The sequence below is a fragment of the Canis lupus genome, chromosome 3 (assembly GCF_048164855.1).
Source record: "Canis lupus baileyi chromosome 3, mCanLup2.hap1, whole genome shotgun sequence".
Lineage (NCBI taxonomy): Eukaryota > Metazoa > Chordata > Mammalia > Carnivora > Canidae > Canis > Canis lupus.
The window spans coordinates 44068736-44091707 of NC_132840.1; the positions used below are offsets into that span (position 1 = coordinate 44068736).

At 39.6% G+C, this 22972-nt stretch overlaps 1 protein-coding gene across 6 annotated transcripts in view; it reads left to right on the forward strand.

Annotated features, from left to right (window-relative positions):
• DNAJC6 (DnaJ heat shock protein family (Hsp40) member C6) overlaps positions 1-22972 on the forward strand; it is a 138833-nt gene that overhangs the window by 96738 nt on the left and 19123 nt on the right. For all 6 annotated transcript variants that reach the window (XM_072820636.1, XM_072820634.1, XM_072820637.1 and 3 more), the window contains 10 exons: positions 680-729; positions 845-993; positions 9910-10032; positions 14525-14658; positions 15159-15353; positions 16262-16379; positions 17886-17965; positions 19025-19218; positions 19328-19408; positions 21693-22133. In XM_072820636.1, coding sequence (XP_072676737.1) covers positions 680-729; positions 845-993; positions 9910-10032; positions 14525-14658; positions 15159-15353; positions 16262-16379; positions 17886-17965; positions 19025-19218; positions 19328-19408; positions 21693-22133 — 1565 coding nt within the window. The remainder of the gene's footprint in view (positions 1-679; positions 730-844; positions 994-9909; positions 10033-14524; positions 14659-15158; positions 15354-16261; positions 16380-17885; positions 17966-19024; positions 19219-19327; positions 19409-21692; positions 22134-22972) is intronic.

The window sequence follows — 22972 nt, forward strand, 5'->3', positions numbered from 1 at the left end:
AAATTCACATGTCAAGTCCAAAATTTCAATCAACATTTTAACCCTTGTTCAAAAGAATTTATCCCTTACCTGCAATCCCCATCTAGGGCCTGATGGGCAGAGAAACGGTGTCCCTGTTTCTCCATTATTTCCTTCCTTATTCCCTAGCTGCTCATGCTTAGAGGAGATATTCACACATAGGCACAGTGGCTGGAATAAGCTGTGTTAATGAATAAGAACCTTTTTTTTTTTTAAAGATTTTATTTATTTATTCATGAGAGACACACAGTGAGAGGCAGAGACATAGGCAGAGGGAGAAGCAGGCTCCCCGCAGGGATCCCGAAGTGGGACTCGATTCCGGAACCCCGGGACCATGCCCTGAGCCAGAGGCACACACTCAACCACTGAGCCACCTAGGCATCCCTAAGCAGCATTTTCTATTCTGAGATTGATTCTGTTCATGAAGCATCATCTACAAAGGGTATTGGGGCACACATCAGTTAGAGTGGTAGATTCACACTCCTGAGAGTGTGGGTTGCTTCTCTCAATAATTGTTCTTTGTTAGAGAGAAGGTCTTGAGGGAAGTAAAAATGCCTACTGGATGGAAGTGTCCAAGTCATGATAGGCAGGTGATTGAGAGAGGGGAATCCTAACATATTTGGATCATTTTAATGAGCACCCTTTCCTGTCTTGCTTTTAGCTACACAAAGGGAGATTTAGACTTCACTTATGTAACCTCCAGAATTATTGGTAAGTTTCTCATGTTTAATAACTGCTCAATAGCTCAGCTTTCATTATTTACCAATGGCAACAGCAAACCTGTTTAACCTCTCTCTTATGATCTCTCTCTTATGATCCCTCCTAGTGATGTCCTTTCCTCTGGACAATGTTGACATAGGATTCAGGAATCAGGTTGATGATATCCGAAGCTTTTTGGATTCCAGACATCTTGACCACTACACAGTGTACAATCTGTCACCTAAGTCTTACCGAACTGCCAAGTTTCACAGCAGGGTAAGGAATTTTAGTGCTAGGATCACATGGTTTGAAGCTGTAACGGTATTTTTCCCTTTAAGAGCTGTCGTTAAAGCCTTGGTCCTCAGCCACACAAAACTGATTAACTATATATTTTGGATGCTTCTAGCCACAAAATATTTATTAGGCTATTATGAAATATTTTGAAGATTTTCTTTGGGTGAGGACATTTGCAGGAAAGTCTGTCAACGAGATACCATATAATCTGAGATCTCAAATCACTTATGACTGGTTGCTCAGTTGTTAGGGCAATATTGCTGTGAGGCTCAGTTGGAAATTGAACTGCTATGTAGGGTGGTTGGTGACCGCTATACTACAGTGCTGATTATGCCTTTAACCTTTCCTTATTGCTACTTCAGCATCATGATGAAGCAGTGCCACTAGACCGGTACAGACAGCAGTTAATGGAAATAGCTCTCTGACATTCAGTAAAGGTGCTTCTTTCATAGGTAGAGGATACCACACAGACAGTCCCACACAGTAGGTGTGGTAATACTGTTCCTAATATTTGGAGCTTTTATACTGTCTTTTGAGATGGATGGAGATCTGGGGCACAGAAGAGTAAGGTGACTTGCCTAAGACTACCACTAGTAGGTGGTCTCAGGCTTGTGTTCTTAACCATTACTGGGCTGACAAAATTACTTGGAAAAGCTGGCATATCCTCCTAAGGAGCTTTTTGAATGAGGCAGAGAAATATTCCTAGTTTCCTGCTGGTTGAGAAGCCGTAAGTGCTGGCTTAGGTTTGAATCTGATGTGGAATTCTTGATTTACTCCCTAAATTAAGGCTTTTTCTCTCTCAAGAACAATTTCAAATATTTTGATTTAGCCTTAGATATGATTGGTTTTGCAACTACATCTGAGTCTATTAATAAATAGAAAGGATTTTCTATACAATGGGCACTTTAAAAGTGAAAATTGATTTCAAATAAGCAAAATGATAGTTGGTTGTCCATGCTGTGTATCTAGGATTTCAGCTTTGATGCTGGAACACATTTTGGTCAAAATCTCTGGGTTTTGGCTTCCAGATCTATAAAAAACACAAAACTTTGGCCTATGTGTTCTCTAAGACCTCTGCCTGCCTTAATGTTCAATAAGATAAGGGAGAGTTTTGCTAAGGACTTTCTTTTCTCTGAGTGTTCCTGGAATCAGCAAGAGGAAACCCAATGGTTCTCAAATTTAGTGAGCAAGAAAAGCACCTGGAGTGCTGGTCAAATACCTAGGCCCAGAATTTCTGATTCAGCAGGACAGGAGAGTGGTAGGAATCTGTGCTGCTAACAACTTTCTGGGTGCTACTCTGGCTGTTGCCCTGGGGACCACTCTTGAGAAGCACTGATAAAACCATTCTGTAGCAGTTTGGTCTAAATTGCCATCCTGTAATGGAGATTTTAAATGCAGCTCTTTTAAATTCCCTATAATTAACTGCCTTTCCAACTCTTATTCCATCTATTACCTAATTCAGAGCAAGTGAATTAACATCAAACAAAAATGTGAGTAGATACTCTATTTCTAACTTGGATACAAATCTTTTGAATTGATTTTTCTTGTTTGGCAACTCAGTGTCATCATTTTCATAACTGAAGGACTCTGGAACATTCTCCACAATATTTCATAGAAATTTTATTAGATCTTGAAAGCCCTGTCATAGTCTGGAAAAATTTCACTCTGAAAGTAAAGAAAGATATATCATTATAGAAGCATTCATACACATGAGGATATCTCTTTGTGTAGTATTTGTAAAAGCAATCTCTATAAAGGTACTTAAAAAAAGGCATCTATTAATGTAACTACATGTTTTGTGACCAGTCTTAATAGTGTTACAGCAATACCAGGACTTACATATTGAACATCTGTCCTGGGCTACTCTTGTTTGCCCGAGAAGAGCAGGAGGTATGTTTATTTTATTTGCCACCTAGAACAGTGCCTGGCATGGCTAGTACATGTTTTGCAGAAGAAAGAATATGCCAAGAATTGTTACTTATATAGATCAAAAATACATTTTTGGTTCTTGTTCTCAAGACACTTAAGCCTAGCTGGAAAGAGAAGCCAAAACATACTAAAGACAAATGCAAATAATATTTACAATCCCTACTGAGGGAGTTTAGGGAAAGGAGACAGCCGTGAGAGCTAGACTTTGAAGCATGAGTAAGTCTTGCTTACTTATGAGTGTAAGTGAAAGGAAGGGGGTTATTTCCTCTCTGTGCAGATTGTAGAAGGTATCTTACAGAGCTCTTCATGATTGGGACTCTGTCTGCCTCTCCAACTTCATTTTTCACTGTTCTCCACTGCCTAAAAAAACCCATGCTCAAACCAGGGGAGACACATACTGTATCTTTGCATGAGTTGCTTCCTCTCCCTAAGAGGCTCCCATGTCATACCTCCCCATCGCCTCTAATAGCTTAACTTTGCTAAGGAGAGGATTTGAGTATGCTACCCCACAGGCTTTTCCAGTTGTTTTCTTCTAAAACCCAGGCCTGCAACATATCTTCAGCCTGTCCCAGACAGTCCCAGAACTTGGCAAAATGAAACTGGACCCATTGACCTAACTAGCTTTCAGCTGTCGGTTCCATTTTAGCAAGATAGCCCTGAAACCTTAGTATTTTTGTCTTAGCTCTGTTTCCGATTTGGCTACATCTCTTTTCAAACCCCAGTCCTTTCTCACCCCAGCACATATACCACAAATTGATTTGCATTGCATTGTTGCATTACTTAGGAAAGTTTTTTTGGTTCTTATCTTCCAGTGCACAAGGGCTAGAACTATTTCTCCATCCTTCTGGGACAGTGGAGTGCTGGGTCTGCAATTAAATTTTATTCTATTTTTTTTTTTAAATTTTTTATTTATTTATGATAGTCACAGAGAGAGAGAGAGGCAGAGACAAAGGCAGAGGGAGAAGCAGGCTCCATGCACCAAGAGCCCGATGTGGGATTTGATCCCGGGTCTCCAGGATCACGCCCTGGGCCAAAGGCAGGCGCTAACCCGCTGCGCCACCCAGGGATCCCAAATTTTATTCTAATAAATAGAGAGGGCATGGGGTGCCTGGCTGGCTCAGTCAGTAGAGCATGCAACTCTTGATCTCAGGGTTGTAAGTTTAAGTCCCATGTTGGGTGTAAGGGATTATTTAAAAATAAAATCTTCTTAAAAAAAATTAAAAAGAATTAATGTAGATGGCAGAGTCTTCCATAAATACCAATGTTGGAAAAGACCAAACATGAGACTGGTTTTATTTAGAGACTCACAGGGGTCTAGCTCTGTGTATATCTGAACTGAGTCACTTTACATTTTTATTATGTGATGTGTGTTTGGGGATATGCGTGGTAGTGGCAGAAACAGGCTGTTTCCAGGAAGATTTCACTTTGCTGAGGGGAGTCATTCTGTATTGTGATTAGCTTTTATGCTTGGAAGCCACATGGTTTGATAGGAATCATATAAAATAATCAAATAGCAGTTTCCTTAGTATGTGCATGTGTAGCAGAATGTTAGAATAGGACTCATAGTTAGTCTCCATTTTAACAGAGGTCCCAACTCAAAACAGTACTTGGCAGATTGCCCCGCTTTCAAAGTGAGGTGCTAAAATACCTCTTCAGAACTATACCAGAGGTATTTAACATCAGTTTTCTTACTAGTCTTAGCCAGTTTCCACCTTGAGGAAATAAAAATTACCGATGTTGACAGGAGAGTCCTGGAGACCAGTGAGATGCATTATCTGAACCAGATGTTCCTAATCTCAGTTAAAGAAATCCAGGTCCACTGTATATTCAGATCCATGGATGGGCTTCAGAGAGTTTAACCATCTCTTTCCTTCCTTCCTTCCTTCCTTCCTTCCTTCCTTCCTTCCTTCCTTCCTTCCTTCCTTCCTTCCTTCCTTCCTTTTTTTCTTTTTTTTTTTAGTGATAAACTATACATGCCAGGAACATACACCATCTTAAGCATTGGTCAGAATACAGTTCGGTGACATTGAATACATTCACAATACTGTGTAACCATCACCATTGTCTATACTCAACCTTTTCCATCATCTCTCAAATAAACACTGTACCTATTCACTCTGTGGGTGCAGGTATACTGGTTTACTCTGCACAGGTTTAGAACTGCTCAGAATATCAGGAACCACTGCTTTACACATTTCTCAGCATTGCTGTTGGCAGGAAGTGGAAAACTGGATGAATGGCTACTAAGTTTGACCTGGTCCTGAAGTTCTTACATTCTGATAGCGCTCCAGTGCCCCTTTGAGCATCCTTTTTCCTCTGTTCAAGTGGAAGGAAAGTATGCTGAAGGAACCCTGTTAGGGGCATAGAAAAATTAAACCCAGTGGTTCCTTTAAGACCTTTCTTCATTTTGACTGTTTCTAAACTACATGATCTTATAGGATTTCTTCCCCTTGGAGAACAAATTGATTTTGGGGGGAATATGCTATCAACTTGAACATCTTAAAGGTCAGTCTTCTATTTGTTTCTTTATTTCTTTTCCTTTTCCTTCCAGAGCTCACCAAAGAGGTCACCATAGCTCCCAGTTGTTTGGCTTTGGTTCACTGGTGGGTGAGAAGGGTTGGCTATAGAGGAGTGACTTTACAGCTAACACAGCTAAGGATGGGGCAAAATGAGGTAGGAAAAAAAAAAACCCTGGCCTAGAAGCCGGAGGACCAGTGATCCCCACACTCTAGTTCTGCAGGCTTCAATGAATTATCTTAATCTTAGAAAATATAGCCATCACTTGAAGCCATAACCACCCCACAAGTATAAGATGGAATTACAGTCAACAACCAACCATCAGATAGTGTGATAGGATAGAAAGTACATGACTCTTACTATTTTTTTTTATTGATATGAAATTATAGCATATACACAAATTTTAAACTTTAAAAATCACCCTAGGTTCACATCTCAACTGTTTTCTTCCTGGTTAAATCACTTCACTTCACCCAAGGTACTGTTTTCTCCTGTATAAAATGGGGCTGACAATACCAAAATCTACGTTGCAAATACTTAGAGAAGTTTTTTTCTGTAGGTTTGCTGTAAGGGATAAACTTGATAGCAGTGTCTGTCCTATGGAAAACAGTTGGTAATGGGTAGTTAATGATTAATGTTAGTAATAATAAAATGCCACATTAAATGATTGACTGAAATACCTTGTTTTCCAAAAATGATGTAGCAGATTCTTAAAATCCTGGATATGGCTCTTGAGTCTGATTCTCTCTAGTGCCGTCTGCTCTTATGCTCAGCAAGTGGGATGCTTCTGCCATTTTATCTCATGCTTGGGGTGATGGAGAGATGAAAACGGAATGGCATCCAGCCCTGGTGCTGTTTTGGCTTCTTTCCCCACTGGGTGGTATCATGGCAGCCTGTAATCCATATGGCGTTTTCTGATGCTTAGTGGCTCTGGGAGATGTTTAGAGACTGGAGATAGCATTGTGAAGTGTCACATACCCAAGGATTGTGCTTATTGCATGAACCTGTGAGACCCAGGGAGCTGCAAAAATAACTTGCAGTGAATTGCAATTCCTTAAAATTTTTTGTTTTGTTTTGTTTTGTTTATGCCTTAGTGGTTTCCTTCCCTTTTATACAGAGTACATGCTTTAAAAAAATTCTAATTGTATGTTTGCTTAATGGTGTATAATTATGTATCAAGTAAATATGTAATTATGGAGTACTTTAAATTAATATTATTTACTTGATTGATTTAATGATTCTGGAGCTTTTAGCCTATTGTGCTAAGAACAATTTAGCTGAGACTCATTGCAGATATTGACATTTAAAGTGTTTGTATGGTTGACAGCTTCTACGAGGTTTAAAAATACTGCATGGAAAAACAGTTTATTCATACTTTTACATGATTGCAACCTAAAACAACAACAAAATTGATTCACCTGTTCCTTCCCTGAGATATTGTACATGTAGACAAATCTTAGTACAAGAAGGAGTTGCCAAATGGGGTTCAATCCTTTGTTACTTCACTCATTCATTCACTCTGCAAATATCTTCTGAGCACCTGCCATTCAGCTAACATACGGACATGACTCTGGGGTTACAAAATGAATAAGTTATCGTGTCTCTTCTCATGGGGCTTAGTGTCTAGAGGGGGAGACAAATGTAAAGAGTTAATTTGAGTACAGTTGGACAATAAGCTGGCACTCTCTGTGCTTATGCTGTGCTACTTAATTCTCCTAACAGTCTTGTAAATGCCCACTTTAACTTTACATACGAGAGATTTTAGGCTCTGAAAGATCAGTAACTTGACTAATGTGAATCTGGTTATAAGCGGTGAAGCAAAGGTGAAAACCCCCAGCCCATGGGTTCAACCATGTTGCTCTACTGATAAAATTTTAATAGATGAAAATGGACAAGAGCATGGGTACGAAGAACTAAGTTAAGATTTCTGCCTGTGGGTGTTAGAGAAACTGTGAGAAACAAAAGAGCACTTAAACTTGGGTTTTAATGGATGAATACAAATTTACCAAAGGAAGATAAAACATTGCGGATAAGAACCAGTTTGTACAAATGTACACTTTGCAATTTCTCTGATGGTAAAATAAAATTTATCTTCCCAGCTATTCTTTTTTAAAAAAGATCAATATATAATTTCCATCCCTTAAGAACACATCAGTTAGGCATCCATTTTGAGGTAAAGAATGGGCCAGAAACAGCCCTGATTCATGTTGGGTAAAAAGAGCAAGTTGATACGGAGTTTAAGCTGACAGAAGCCCAGTGGTGGGTCACCCTGGATTGTTTGGTAGCTATGTCAAGCATTTCAACTACTTTGTTTAATAAACCACACCTGTCATTGCTGAAAGGCATAGGGAAGTGAGTACCTGAAAAGTACCTGAAAGATCCCCTGCCATTTCTCTATAATCATCTTGTAGAGAAATGTTACCAATTAAGCTAAAATATTGGGCTTTCTTGACAACCCCAGAGAGAGAAACTCCATGTCTTTGCTTTTAGATGTCAGCTCTACAGAGACCACACAGCATTTCCCATTTATATTTTGACTATTGATTATCTGGTTACCAGAAAAAGGCAACCAAATAGATTGCTCCTGCCTCTCTCCCCACTGTTAAACATTAGGAATTTGAGACACTTGGGTTTTCTTAGGCCAGTGGTGTTAGTGTTGCAGAGTATTTTCTGGTAACACCATCCATATAAAACCTAGTCTTTCTTCAGAATTCCCTACCTCAGCAAATGGCACCTGCCATCCTTTTATCCAGCCATTCCAGGCTGGAAATCTGGGAGCCGTCCTTCATTCTTTCTCCCTCATCTCATAAGTACATCTTTCCACACTTACTCACTGCCCCCATACAATCAGTCTCCAAAACATATGAACAAATAATTCCACTTCATCTCTAATTCTTGAATCCATCAAGTCTTTTTGCACCCCACTGCCACTCATCTAGCCCAAGCCACCATCATCCCTGACTTGGACTCTTCAGTGGCCTCCTGACTACTCTTCCTGGCTACTCTCATATCATCCACATCCAGTCTCCATATTGGATCCTAAGAGATCTTTGGAAAATATAGATGAGAGTCACTCTCCTTCTTAAATATTCTCCCAGCTTCTAACAAGACCTTGTATGATCTGGCCCTTCAGTCTACATTCTTGCCAAACAGGGTTTCATTCATTTTATTCAAACAAGGCTGGCTTCATCTGAACTCAGAGCTTTGCATTGGCAGTTACCTGATAAATAATGATAATAACAGTTAACATTCCTTAATCACTTTGTGTGTGTCAGATACTGAGCTGAGCCTTTAAAATATATCCTTATGTACTAACTACACCCTATGAGGCAGGAGGTACCACTCACCACATTTATGAAGGAAGAAAGGCTAAAAGAGGTCACCAAGTTTGCCCACGTCTAAACTTCTCTTTATTTTTATTACCCAAATTAGTAAATATCTAATCATTTAGAGTTCATGCCCAATATTTTGAGCAAATGCTAATCTTTACCAGTATACTGTTGTCTCACAATGATTTATATTCAGAAGATCTGGGTTGCGCTGCTGGTACTGACTGGCAGTATGACTTTAGACAAGACAGCCTCTGAGAGTCAGTTTTCTCATCTGTAGAATGGGGAGCACATTAATACCTGACTTTTATGATTGTGTATAGTTCAGAGTCAAACATAATTCCAGGAACATAGTCAATGCTCTGTAATGAGTTCAATGAACACATGTGTTAGATGAATGAAAATACTAAATATTACCCCCAGGAGTTGTGAGTTCCCTCATTAAGGCAGGAAGAAATTAGCGCTCCAAGCAAGGGTACCTTTGGCTCACTCTGCAACTCTTTTCATGTTCTCATGAGAACTGGTATAAAATTAGGGATAATCCAGAATTTATAAGGTAATACTATAATTAAATATCTAATAGGCACGTCAAAACATTTTATACATAATAGAAATGAAATGCAATCTCATAGAATTTTTAAAAATCCAAATATGTAGTTTAAATGGTCTTTTTTTTAGAGAGAGAAAGAGAGTGTGCCTGCGGGTAAGGGATTGGGAGGGGGAGGGGGCAGAAGGAGAGGGAGAGAGAGAAGCTTAAGCAGACTCTGTGCTGAGTGCAGAGCCCAATGCAGGCTTGATCTCACGACCCTAAGAGCATGACCTGAGCAGAAATCAAGAGTCGGTCACTTAACCAACTGAGGCACCCAGGAGCCCCTTAATGGTCTATTTTTATTTAAAACATACTTTAATATGCGTTCTTATATCTTTACTAGAATGGAATTTTTTAATTAAGAAATTGCTATATTAAACAACTCTTTTTTCTGTGTTTGGACCCTGTTCCCATCTCTTCCTGTCTATATTAAAAGAGAATATGGTATCATATTTCAGAAGTTGTTTGGTGCGACAGCTCCTTATGAAGAGGAGTTGCTTGGGGAATTCATTTCCTTTTGCTCTGTTTCCTTAGGTGTCAGAGTGCAGTTGGCCCATCAGGCAGGCCCCCAGTCTGCACAACCTTTTTGCTGTGTGTCGGAATATGTATAATTGGCTACTCCAGAATCCCAAAAATGTCTGTGTTGTCCACTGCTTGGTGAGTAACCTTTATTGTTGTTGTTGTCTTTTGTGCTAGTTAGGTTTGGTTTGGACAAATACAGCTGGCTCTATAGAGAATGGTGGAGAGGTAACATTTAAGCTAAATAAGCATTTATTGAATCCCTACTTAGGATATAAAAAATGAGGGAGGAATTTATTATTCTTGCCTTAAAGCTTGAGAGAGGCAGATATATACATAAAATTATAGGGTCTCTAGAATGTGCTAAGTATTATAAAAGAAGTAGAAACAAGGACTATGGGTACATAGGCAAAAATACCATTGAATCCTGTGTGAATAAAATTGATAATCACATTGGAATTTTTTGTGCTTGAATAAAAATGAAAAATAAGAAGACCTCTATGCCCTTGTACGTGGTCACATAGATTGACTGTATTTTATCACAATTCCTAGTGAGACTGATGACTTTTCAGATCACTGACTTAAGAGTCCTTTTCCCCAATTCTTCTCTGGTAGCCTATTACCTACTGTTTAAAACTCAACTTCTGGTAAAATCTCTGACTCTATGGACATTCCCATTGACTATCTATCTCAGTGGCATCATCATAATCTGGTGATCTGCCTGTTTCTCCACTAGACTGTAAGCAGGCAAAAACTGTGTCTTCTTTACCTTTTCACCCCGAGTATGAGTATGAAAGGTTTGAAAAAATGATTGAATACATGAACAAATGAACACACAAATGGAATCTGAGTATAAATACTGTAACTATTCATTGCTTTTATAAACTTCAGGGTGTTTTTTTTTTTTTTTTTTTTTTTTTTTGCTCTATGATTACTTGACAATTTTCTCTCTCCTTCTTGAGAGCCAGTTGGCTAAAAGAGGGAAGAAAGCTAAAGAACATATTTTCTTCTTTCCATCTCACATTCCCAAACTCTTGGCAACAAAAGAAAAACACTTGGTGTTCATAGGAGTTTAATGCAGAAGGCCAAAGTGTTTTCCTTTGGAGACACAACATATTGTACAATGGAACAGATTACTTTCGGAGACTAAGCAGGCGTTAGGCACCTTGGTGATTTTCTCTTCACTCAAGAGCTTTCTAAAAGGTCAGAGAACCAAAGTCTGACAGCCTTGTAAGGGGAGATGGATCAAGAGAGACCTGAGGCTTCCCATTCTTCAGATACAATCATGAAGAATAAAAAGCCAACAAAGAAGAAAAAAGCAGACAAAGGATTATGACACCATGGGCTGCTCTCTGGCTCACTGAAAAAAGATACACATGAGTCAGACATCTGCACCAAGTCTTTTTTTTTTTTTTAATTTTTTTTTTTTTTATTATTTATGATAGTCACACAGAGAGAGAGAGAGAGGCAGAGACATAGGCAGAGGAAGAAACAGGCTCCATGCACCGGTAGCCTGACATGGGATTCGATCCCGGGTCTCCAGGATCGCGCCCTGGGCCAAAGGCAGGCGCCAAACCGCTGCGCCACCCAGGGATCCCCTGCACCAAGTCTTTGGGAAATGGAATTGGAGCTGGAAGTGAGAGCTTTTATTTTTATCATATATATTTATTAAAAATAATTAGCATATATTAATCTTTCAGTAAAAAATTGATTAGACTTTTTAAAAGGACTTGTGTGGTAGATAAAAAGAGGGGACACATATCCACGAGCCATGAATCAGTTAAGAGTATCAGGAAGGCTAAATCTAAAAGGAATAAAGATTTAAAATGTCTTTAAAAAAACTGTCCTTGGAATATGGACAATAACAAATGCTTGAAGCACATGGTATAATCTTAACCCTTTTATTCTGTTTTCTCTATCAGGGGAACAAATGTCAGGCTAGGAAAGGAGTAACAATGATCATAAAGGCACAGCTGGTAGGTAGTGAGATATGAAAAGAACCTCACAGTACTGAAAAATAATTCACTCTCTAGACTTAAATTCTGTGACAGAATGCTGAGAGCCCTTGGAAAAGCAATCATGGACTCTTTATGTAACATGAAGAAACAGGAAATAGAGGTGCCAGGCAAACAAAGACAGCAGAGTTTTTCCAAAAGATAGAGGAGGTTGATCCTGGGAAGTTACAGGCTGGTGAACTTGATGGCAATTCAAGGCAAAATTCTAATATAAATCTTTGTACAGATGATTTTAAACTCTTAGGAAAAAGAAGTCCTCATTGCTTCCTTATGAACACACATGTCAAAACAACTGAACTTTTGCAACAAGACCAATTGATTAGTAAGGACAGTTTATTCGATTCCTGCAAGATATTTCCCAATTTCTTATCAAGATAGAGAAATTTGGGCTAGGTTGTTATACATTTAGTTGGATTGTGGCTCAGTATCTGCTTCCAAAGGTAGGTGATTAATGGATCAGCATCCTTCCAGGAGAAGGTTACATTTGGTTGCTTTTTTAATTAAAAATGTTGATGATGGGACGCCTGGGTGGCTCAGTGGTTAAGCATCTGCTTTCAGCTCAGGGCATGATCCTGGAGTCCTGGGATCAAGTCCCAAATCGGGCTCACTGCATGGAACCTGCTTTTCCCTCTGCCTATGTCTCTGCCTCTCTCTCTCTCTCTTTGTGTCTCTCATGAATAAATAAATAAAATCTTTAAAAAAATGATGATGATGTGAAGATCAAGCTTACTAATTTTCTCAGAACTGGGAGGGTCATGTAATGAATCTGGATTTTAAAAGCCATTGCAGGTTGATTATTTAAAAGAAGCTAACAATGTGAAATTAAACACAGAATAAATGTGAAGTCCTGAATCTTGTTGTAAAAGATTAAATATATTTGTCTCTTAGCTTAACACATCATTTAAAAAAGAACTAGGGGTTTTAGTGGATAGGAAGATCATTAAGAGCTGATGGTGTGACTTAGCTGCATATAAACTAGTTTGGCCTGAGGTTATGTTCGTAAAAGCATAGTGTCCAGAGTAAGAAAGATATTTCTTCTCCTCTCTAATTTGGTTGGAATGTATCTCATATCTTGTATTTCACATCTGGGTAGCACATTTAAGGTTGTTGTTTTAAAACGAATCTGTTCAGAGAAAGTTCGCCAAATGATGTCTCTAAAAATGCAATGTCAAATGGGAAAGAATCAAAGGAACCGTGTATTATTTGGGGTTCTTTAGGGAAACAGCCAACATATAATGTGTTTATTATAGGAATTAATTGGCTCACGCACTTGTGAAGGATGAGAAGTCCCACAATTTTTTGCTCTTTGCAAGAGAACCAAAAAAGCTGGTGATGTAATTCAGTTTGAGTCCTGGGTCAGTTCTGATGTCCTAGGGAAGAAGATAGACATCTCTAGTTCAAGAAGATAGAAAATTCGCCCTTCCTTCACTTTTTGGTTCTGTTCAGTCCTCAACAGTTTAAATGATGCCCACTCACATTGATGAGTGTGTATCTTTTTTTTTGAAAAAATTATTGCTTTATTCATGAGAGACACACACACACACACAGAGAGAGAGAGAGAGAGAGAGAGACATAGGCAGAGGGAGAAGGAGGCTCCCTCCGGGGAGCTCAATGCAGAACTCGATCCCAGAACCCTGGGATCATGCCCTGAGCCAAAGGCAGACACTCAACCACTGAACCACCCAGGCATCCCTGAGGGTGTATCTTTTTTTACTCAGTCTACTGAATCAAATGCTAATCTCTTTTAGAAACACCCTCGTAGTCACATCTAGAAATAACATTTTTACCAGCTATCTGAGCATCCCTTAGCCCAGTCAAGTTGACACAGAAGATTAGCCATCACAGATTGTTTTTAACCTGGAAAATAGAAGAGCTGGTGGAAAGGGAGGGTATTTCAGATATGTGAAAGGCTTTCCCAGGGAGAAAGAAGTAGGTTTACTTTTTCCTGACAGAAGGAAGAATGAGGATCACTGAGTAGAATAGACTTCAACTCAACTTACTCAAGATAAAGAACTTTATCCTGAATAAGGATAACTTTATAAGATGGACTAGGCTTCTTCCAAGTAGCAGCAAGCTCCATGTCACTTAAAATATTCTAGAAGAGCCTGGGTCACCATCTGTCAGGAATGTAACTGTGTATGTTTCTCCATTGAATGTGGTTGAATCATACAAAGCTTCTTTATTTTCTATGATATTTTCTAGGAACATACCTTGGGTGAAATATATACATAGCATATTCCAGAAAGCAGTATTTACCTAATCTGTGAACTCTACCTCCGGCCTGTCACCAAGAGACCTCAACTACTAGTTCTGACCCTACAGGTCCAAAGCTACTTTGAAGATTAAATTGTTTTTCAGTCAATCTATGTGAATCAAATTTATGTTGCTTGGTTTCTTAGGTTAGCAGAGAGTTAATTTCACCCTAAGAATAACTCTTTCTTGCCACTTTGTGATTTGAAGACCTGGGACAGAGTTTGGTTTTTCAAGTGCATACTTTTGAACTGAAAATCATTCTATTAAGTGATTTTCTCTTTTAACCTCCAGTACAGCCGTTCTCGGTGGTGAGTGGCTGATTGGCTCATGTTTGTGACAGGTTTACGTATCTTCCTTGGCAGGATGGACGGGCAGCATCGTCAATTCTGGTTGGTGCTATGTTCATTTTCTGTAATCTCTACTCTACTCCTGGCCCAGCTGTGCGATTGTTATATGCAAAGCGACCCGGAATTGGGCTGTCGCCATCTCACAGGAGGTAAAGTAAGCTAGATGCAGGGTAGGGACAAATGTCTTCAACAAGTATTGTGCCCTTAGAAAAAGGAATTGACCTTATTATATTCTGTTAGTCACAGTTTCTTCTTTTAAATAACTTCTCCTTACTTTTTTTGGATTAAAAGTGCTTCTGATGATAAATTCTAAAATTTTTCCAGAGCCAGCCTTTAGCTGATAAACTGAATCTGGTCGATCAAATAGGAACAGAGGTGCAAATATCGAGCTAGTATAAGACTCCCATAAGCTTTTTCATTTAATAAATACCCCTTTATCAGTTCTTTGGGGGGACATATAGCGATGTTGCCAGCTGAAAGCTTTCCTAAATTTTTGGCCACATCCTCTTTTGGTAGTTAACGTTTAAGGAAATTACACAGTAAATTGTTATTATAAGTTAGTCATTTATAAGAACAGACTTCATGGCAAAGATTGCTTCTTTTCTTCTGGTGTACTGGGCACTAACAGAATGTGAATCTTATGTTTCAGATATCTGGGCTATATGTGTGACCTCCTAGCAGACAAACCCTATCGCCCTCACTTCAAACCTCTCACTATTAAGTCCATCACTGTCAGTCCAGTTCCTTTTTTTAACAAACAGAGAAATGGATGTCGTCCTTACTGTGATGTATTGATTGGAGAAACTAAAATATATACAACCTGTGCAGATTTTGAACGAATGAAGTAAGTCATGATACTTTTCTTCACTTCTTGTAAATTGCTCAATTCCTGTGTAAGTTGGATCATATTCTTCCTGTGAGAACTACATTACTGTGACATGGCTGGTACTAAAAAAAAAAAAAAAAAAGTTAAGCGTAGGTTGTAATTACAGAAAAGCACAACTAAATAGAGCGATGCTATAGCTCCCTCTCAAATGGAGATACCAGCTAAGGGACTGACATGAGCTGTAATGAGGATGAAGACAGTAATGGGGACAGAGGACCTGCACATTTAAGAAAGAGGTGACCTTGATGAGATTTGGTGAGGATGAGGGAAGAATCAGGGATGAATGAAGTTTCTGAGTGAGCAAGTAGGTAGACAGTGATGTAATTAAAGACGTTATAGAATCCACAAATAAAAAGCAGGTGCCAGTGGCAGGTGGCTGAAGGGGTAGTGTGGAGAGAAGCAAGTGGATGGTAACATAAAATGAAGTTAGTTTGGAATAGATTGAATTTGGGGATTGGTATCCAAGATCCTCATAGACCATGGCATTGCAATTTCTATACTGATCTGAGTTGGATATTTTTGTTCCCTCTGTCCCTGCTTTTACTATTAATTTAAGTTAGGAAATGACAAATACATCAGGGCTAGGTATATTTGAGGGTTATGAGAGCTGCAAAGTAGGGATGGCTGTCAATTTATCTGGAAATCCAGATAGGACAGAGATAGAGAGGACCTAGCATTAGACCCATACAATCCCACAACAGAACCAGTTTGCACCCATGGCTGTACTCCTGACTCTGCTCAGATAAGAAATGGTTCTTGGGTCCAGGCTTGGAAAACAGGTCCTTGGCCAGAGCCACAGAGGATTATACCTATGTGATTATACAAGATTAGACTCTTTCAATGTATATTTGTGTCTCTGTTTAAAGAGAATATCGTGTCCAAGATGGAAAAATCTTTATTCCCTTGAGCATCACTGTGCAAGGAGACGTGGTTGTTTCCATGTATCACTTGAGGTCAACCATCGGGAGCCGGCTACAGGCTAAGGTATGGTTTCAGGAAGAATCATGGCATAAATTCTTCTGAGCCTTTAATAAGACTATTTTATTTTATTTTATTATTTAAAGTAAGCTCTATGCCGAGTGTGGAGCTTGAACCCCAAGATCAAGAGTCACGTGCCTTACCGGCTGATCTAGCCAGGCATCCCTTAGTATAAGGAATATTTTAGAGTCTTTTCTCTGCATCACTTTGAGTTTGAATGATTTACAGTTTTAGTATTAGAAAGAGTCTTTAAAGATTACTTATGCCCATTTCCCTGATTTTATAGGCAGTGAGACTCAGAGAGGTTGTGATTTGTCTGGTTTTTGGCATGATAACTTTGCCAGAAGCTGACAGCCCTAGAACTTCTAGCAAACCTTTCTCTTTAGAAGCTTGTGCCCTTTTTATAGTGTTCCATCTGGATCAGTGTGAGAGGAGATATTTCTGTTAAGGATGTGGGGTTAAGTAATTATATTTTTTCAATTTTTTTATTACAATAAGATTCACATAACATAAAATTCACTTTTAGTGTATATAGTACAATTATGTTTAGCATTTTTAAAAGGTTATGCAGCACTACTATATAATTCCAGAACATCTTTGTCATCCCAAAAAGGAACTCTATACTTATTAGTGGCCACTGCTCAATCCCCTCTTCCATCCTCTGAGCAAACACTAATCTACTTTCTGTTTCTATAGATTTGCCTATTTTGGACATTTCATATAAATGGAATTATACAATATGTGGTCCTTTGTGACTGGCTTCTTTCACTTAGCAGAATGTTTCTGAAATTCATCCATGTTGTATCATGTATTAGTGCTTCATTCCTTTATATGGCCAATTAATATTCCATTATGGCTATATCACCTTTCATTAATCTCTTCATTAGTTGATAGACATTTGGGTCTTGCCTCTTTTTGGATATTATGATTAATTTTATAAGTAATTGTATTTTAATTCATCAAATATTTGCTAAATGCATGCTTTGTGCCAGTTATTGCCTTAGGAGTTTAGGACAAACAAGAATAAGACTGGGTTCCTGCCCTTAGGGAGCTCAGCCTAGCAGGAGAAATTCACCACATGTCCGAATATCCATGATCACAGTAGAGATAGGATGAGATGCTATAGTGGGAATGATTCATTTTAGCCAGTGGTGGCTACAGAAAGGCTACAGAGAGGATATGACCTTGTAAGGTGGCCCTTGAAGGTTGAGTTCATCAGGTTGGAGCAGAGGCATCCTGGGTAGAAGGAATGGAATGAGCCAAAGTATGGCAATGTGCAGCAACATGGGACATTAGGGGAAGAGGAAATGGCTTACCAAAGCAGAGCTCGTGGAAAAGAGGCTGGAAATGACTCTAAGCTATTTCTAAATGGGAAGGTTATTTAGTATTTATAGTAAACAAAGGCTCAAATGTCAAAACAGTTGAAGGTGCACAGCTCCCCAAAATACAATCTTTTGATCCAGTTCCCTTTTCACTGGCTGATTGTAATATGCTTCTCTCATGTATTTTTAGGTGACCAACACCCAGATATTCCAGCTTCAGTTTCATACTGGATTCATACCACTGGAAACCACAGTTTTAAAGTTCACCAAGTGAGTTCTGCATGGATGGAACACCCCTTTCAATACAAGCAGCTGTGAAATGCTGGGAGCCAAGTGCCCAAGGCTCATTGGCTCTTTGCTGCAGCATCCCCTGGAATCCTGTGGTACAAGACTGTTAAGAGTATAGCTTAGCAGCACAGAGAGCCTGGCTGCATTTGGAACTTGCAATTGGGTATAATTTGTTTTGAACAATAATGGATCAAAGACTTCAAATAGAAAGGACTGAAGGATCATATGAGGGAACAAGACTGGACAAAGTGGAAACAAAGTATCAATACCAATACCCTTTGCATCTGTATATCCCTTTGTGTTTCTCAACAGGGATGGCAGTTTAATCTGTGGTATGATATGAGCAATGACCCTTAAGACAGGATGCCAGGCCATAGCACTGAAGCAGGGTAACCTTTTATCCCAGATGGTGAACCTTAGTTGCATTATTATGGTGTGGTCCAGGGAGCTCAGAGGGATGGCTGAAGCCAGGGAGATAGGATGAGGGTAGGGGTAGACATTCAGGAGCTCAGGGTGGCAGCTGGGGCCTATTTCATTAAGTTGACAATTGATTTGGCCTTGCCCATGCATACTGCGTGGATCTATCAGCCCTCCTTCTAGAATGCTTTATTTCTTTCCTTTTTTTTTTTTTTTTTTAAAGATTTTATTTATTTATTGATGAGAGACACTCACAGAGAGAGGCAGAGACATAGGCAGAGGGAGATGCAGGCTCCTTGCAGGGAGCCCGATGTGAGACTCGATCCTAGGACCCCAGGATCACGCCCTGGGCCAAAGGGAGATGCTCAACTGCTTAGCCACCCAGGCGTCCCTAGAATGCTTTCATACACAGTAGTATCCAAATTCTTTGGGCTTTATTCTCCTTTTTCTCTACATGAGGAAAACAGGCTCAGAACAGTAAAGTAACTTAACTGGTTAATGATTGCTTTCTCCCTAGGAATGAGTCTCAGGGTTAACCTGAATCAACCTACAATGGTTTCTGTGCTGAACATCCTACTGATTTCATTGTTTTTACGAATCTTATTCTTTTAAATTCCCGTGTAGGCCTGAGCTGGATGCATGTGATGTACCAGAAAAATATCCTCAGCTATTTCAGGTGACTCTAGATGTAGAACTACAGACTCACGACAAAGTGATAGACTTAACCCCACCATGGGAGCATTACTGCACAAAAGATGTCAATCCCAGCATTCTCTTCTCTTCTCACCAGGAGCATCAAGATACTCTGGTGTTAGGAGGTATGAGTCCCCTGCTGGTTTTGTTTTCAGGACAAAGCCTCTGTGTTAGTTATCACTTTGACTTATTTCCTATATTTTCATTGATGCCACATGGCTTTTTGTCTTGCAGGACAGGCTCCAATAGACGTCCCTCCAGACAACCCCAGGCATTTTGGGCAAGGTGGCTTCTTTTCCTCTCTCTGTTGGCAAGGTACTTCCAAGCACTTCTCTGAGTTACATGGTTAGATCCTTAAGTCATGTGGTTCTTCTATAAACATGGTTAGTTCTCAAAGCAGTCTCAAAGAGAACAACACTTAGAAGTCATCCTTGTCCCTCCTTATTTCTTTCACACCCTCCGTGCTCATTCCTTTTACAAATCAGGCAATTTGAAATTACTTCCCTATTTCCAACTCCATGGGTGCTCTTAGACTAATGTAAAAAAAAACATTTTAAGCCAAATTCTACCTTTTGTCTCTGTGCTGTTTTGGATCCCATCTTTCCTGGATTTATGAATAAGCATGATATTTTCTAGGATTTCTCTTTATGATGCCAACACACGAATTAATAAAGGACTCTGTCTCCTACCCTTGTGTACATATTCTGAAAATATAAAATCTGGCATTTCCCCTAGAGGGCTCTCACCACTAACAGGGCAGATCTAAACTTCCCCTGGTGCAGAAAAGGGGAACACTTTGCCCATATGTCTCTTCTACGTGCTTTAACAGCCATGGCAGAAATTGGGCTCAATCATGGTATCCTTTTCTGCCAAACCTGGGGTTGTTTTTAGAATATTTCCAATGTAAAATTTGAGACTGCTGCCATTAGTAGACTGGCATTGGCATTCTGTCCATATACATTTGCCTCCTTGCTGTAGAGTTTGCTGAGGCAAACTGCAAGATCCAATGCAGAATTGAATTGCAAGGACTTTCTCTAAGAAAGGGGTAGGAAAATAGCTTTGGCAATGCTCTGGTTAACATTCTTTTGATTGACCTTTCTCTGCTATGTGAACATAAGATGGTATTCTCATTGTCTATGAAGTTTTCCACATTTGGTGAAAAAAAAAAACTTCACAGAATTCCTTTGAATTAAAAGCCTTACTCTCAGAATTTCCTACTGAGAAATGAGACCAATAACAAAAAATTTGGAAAGCCCAGCAAAACCTAGACAGCAGGTAGACTTCCCAATTCCTCCCAGTAACAAGCTCCCCGTATCTTACCTTCCTCACATAAAGGCTTTTAATAAAACTTCACTTTTTCCTCCACACTGACATTGTAGTAAGTAATTTAGAAATCATTCCTGTTAGGCTCTGAAATAGGTTTTAGCACAAATGCACAGCTTCTTATCTGAACCCCACAGAACCAGAAGTATTTAGGAATTGCAAAAGTTTTTGAATTTTAGAAAGATGATAGGGTACATAAATTGTATATTACTCAGCATCCCCCAGCAGCATCTCAGACAACTTGTAATGGAACATATTAATGTTTCTGTAGTGAAACATATGAAAAGAATAATACCGGGTGAGATAAATGAAGATTATAAATACTTTCACATCCGTTCTGGTTAGATTTTTCCATCAGCTGAATTTCTTCCAAACTTAGGGAAACCTTCCCCTTTTCATAACTTTATGTATTTCAGAATTAGGGATTAGGGATGTGGATCTGTACTTGATTTGAAATGGGGGTATACTTGACATTAAATAACAAAATTCCCTTGTAGGATCTGTCTCAAGGAGGGCCTGGTAAGTCCCTCACCAGCCTCTCCATTCCTTCCCCAGAACAGGCTTCTTCCCTGCTGCCCATCTTATGCTGAAATGGTCTCCTTTCAGGTTGGTATAAGGACCATCCTGGATGGAGCCTCTTGTCAGTTCACTTGTTAGGTGTGTGTGTGGTTTGCTTCCACTCCAGATTGTGGGAGGAAAGACTTGCTTTTGGCTGCAGGCCTGGAAAAGAAAAGACAGTGAGAGGAGTTGGCAAAGGATTAGGAAATAACACGGTTGTTTTTTTTTTTTTTTTCTCAACAAAGTGCCTAACATAGCACCTGGAAGATAATAATCATAATCATAAACACTCAAGTGCTACTTAATATTTATCTGATACTTTCTGTATGTCATTTCATGTAATTTTTACAGCAGCTAGCTGAGTTAGGTTTCTTTGTTACCCCATTCTGCTGAGAAGGAAACCAAGACACAGAGGAGAAGTAAAGGAATTTTCTCAATGTCACAGAACCAGTAGGTAGTAGAGCTGGGATTCAAACCCAGGCTATCTGGCTCCATAGTTCGTCCTCTTCCCCATTATGCTATATTGCCCCTCAGATGCTCAACAAAGGGCAATTGGATGCAATGTGAAATACGGCAAGTTTTCTATTAATAAGGATCTAAAGGCAGCATTTGCTCAGGGCTGCTCCTTCCCTCTTTCTGGAGTTACATACTAATTCTAACTCACAGAAATCAGTAATGCTGTGGCCAGTAACCAACCCTTTATCTTTGCCTTCCTTAGATCAGAAATCAGAAAAATCATTCTGTGAAGAGGATCATGCTGCCTTAGTGAATCCAGAAAGTGAGCAGTCGGACGATGAACTTCTGACCCTTTCCAGTCCACATGGCAGTTCCAGTTGTGACAAACAACAGGGAGCTAAAAAGCCCAGCAAAAAGCAGCAGGAGCCAGCTGCGCCTCCACCCCCACCACCTGAGGATGTGGACCTTCTGGGCCTTGAAGGGTCTGCAGTGAGTAAGAACTTCTCTCCGCCAGTGGCTCCTCCCACCAATTCTGAACTGCTGAGTGACCTGTTTGGGGGTGCAGCCGCAGCTGGGCCTGCCCAGGCTGGCCAGTCAGGGGTGGAAGACATGTTTCATCCAAGTGGACCTGCGTCTGCCCAGTCGACACCACGCCGATCTGCCACATCCACCTCTGCATCTCCGACCCTAAGAGTGGGAGAAGGTGATTTTTTCCGTGTTGCACTGTACCTCTCAGTTTTGAATTGTAAATTTTGGGCCAAGCAGGCACAACTGAACTTTCCTAGTAAGCTAGACTTTTCTGGTCTCCCTGAAAGTCTTTTAGAGGTCTCTATCTTCAGTTAAACTGAGAACCCAAGAGGAAATAGAAATGTTGTCTGTTTTGGTAGGACAATGTAAGAGTCAATATTTGAGCTCTTCATCTTTTCTTTGTTTTTTTTCTCCTCAAAGCTTCAATCCCTGAGCTGCTTCAGTTACGTTTGCTTGGAGATGTAGATTGATGAATTATTACTAATCATAATAGCTAATATTTAAGGAGTACTTACTGTTTGCCTAATATGAAATTTAACACTGAACATGGATTCAGTTATTACAAAAACCTGGTAATTAGGTGCTCTTATTGTCCCAATTTTTATAGTTAAGGAAACGGAGGCATAGGGCCAAATTAGTGGCATACATTTATACAGCTAGTAAGTGCTGGGGCCAGGGTCCAGAACTGGGCCATTTCACTTGAGAGCTCTCTCTTTAGTTTTCCTGTAATGTTTTCCTGGAATTGTAATTTTCTGAATACACTTTGATTATGCAGAGAAGTACTTGCTTACCTCAAGATACATTTAAGGGACATATGCTAGTTGACTATATACAGCTGACTATAGTAGAGCAGTTATCACCCATGTGGTTCAGCTTCATTTTGCTCATTGCTACAGATTCCACCTATGATCATCCACAGTTTTTTGAAATTTGTAAGACACTGTAGGTGGGTAAGCATTTGAGCTGCCCCTTATTACCATCACCATTATCCAAGATGACATCACATTAGGAAGA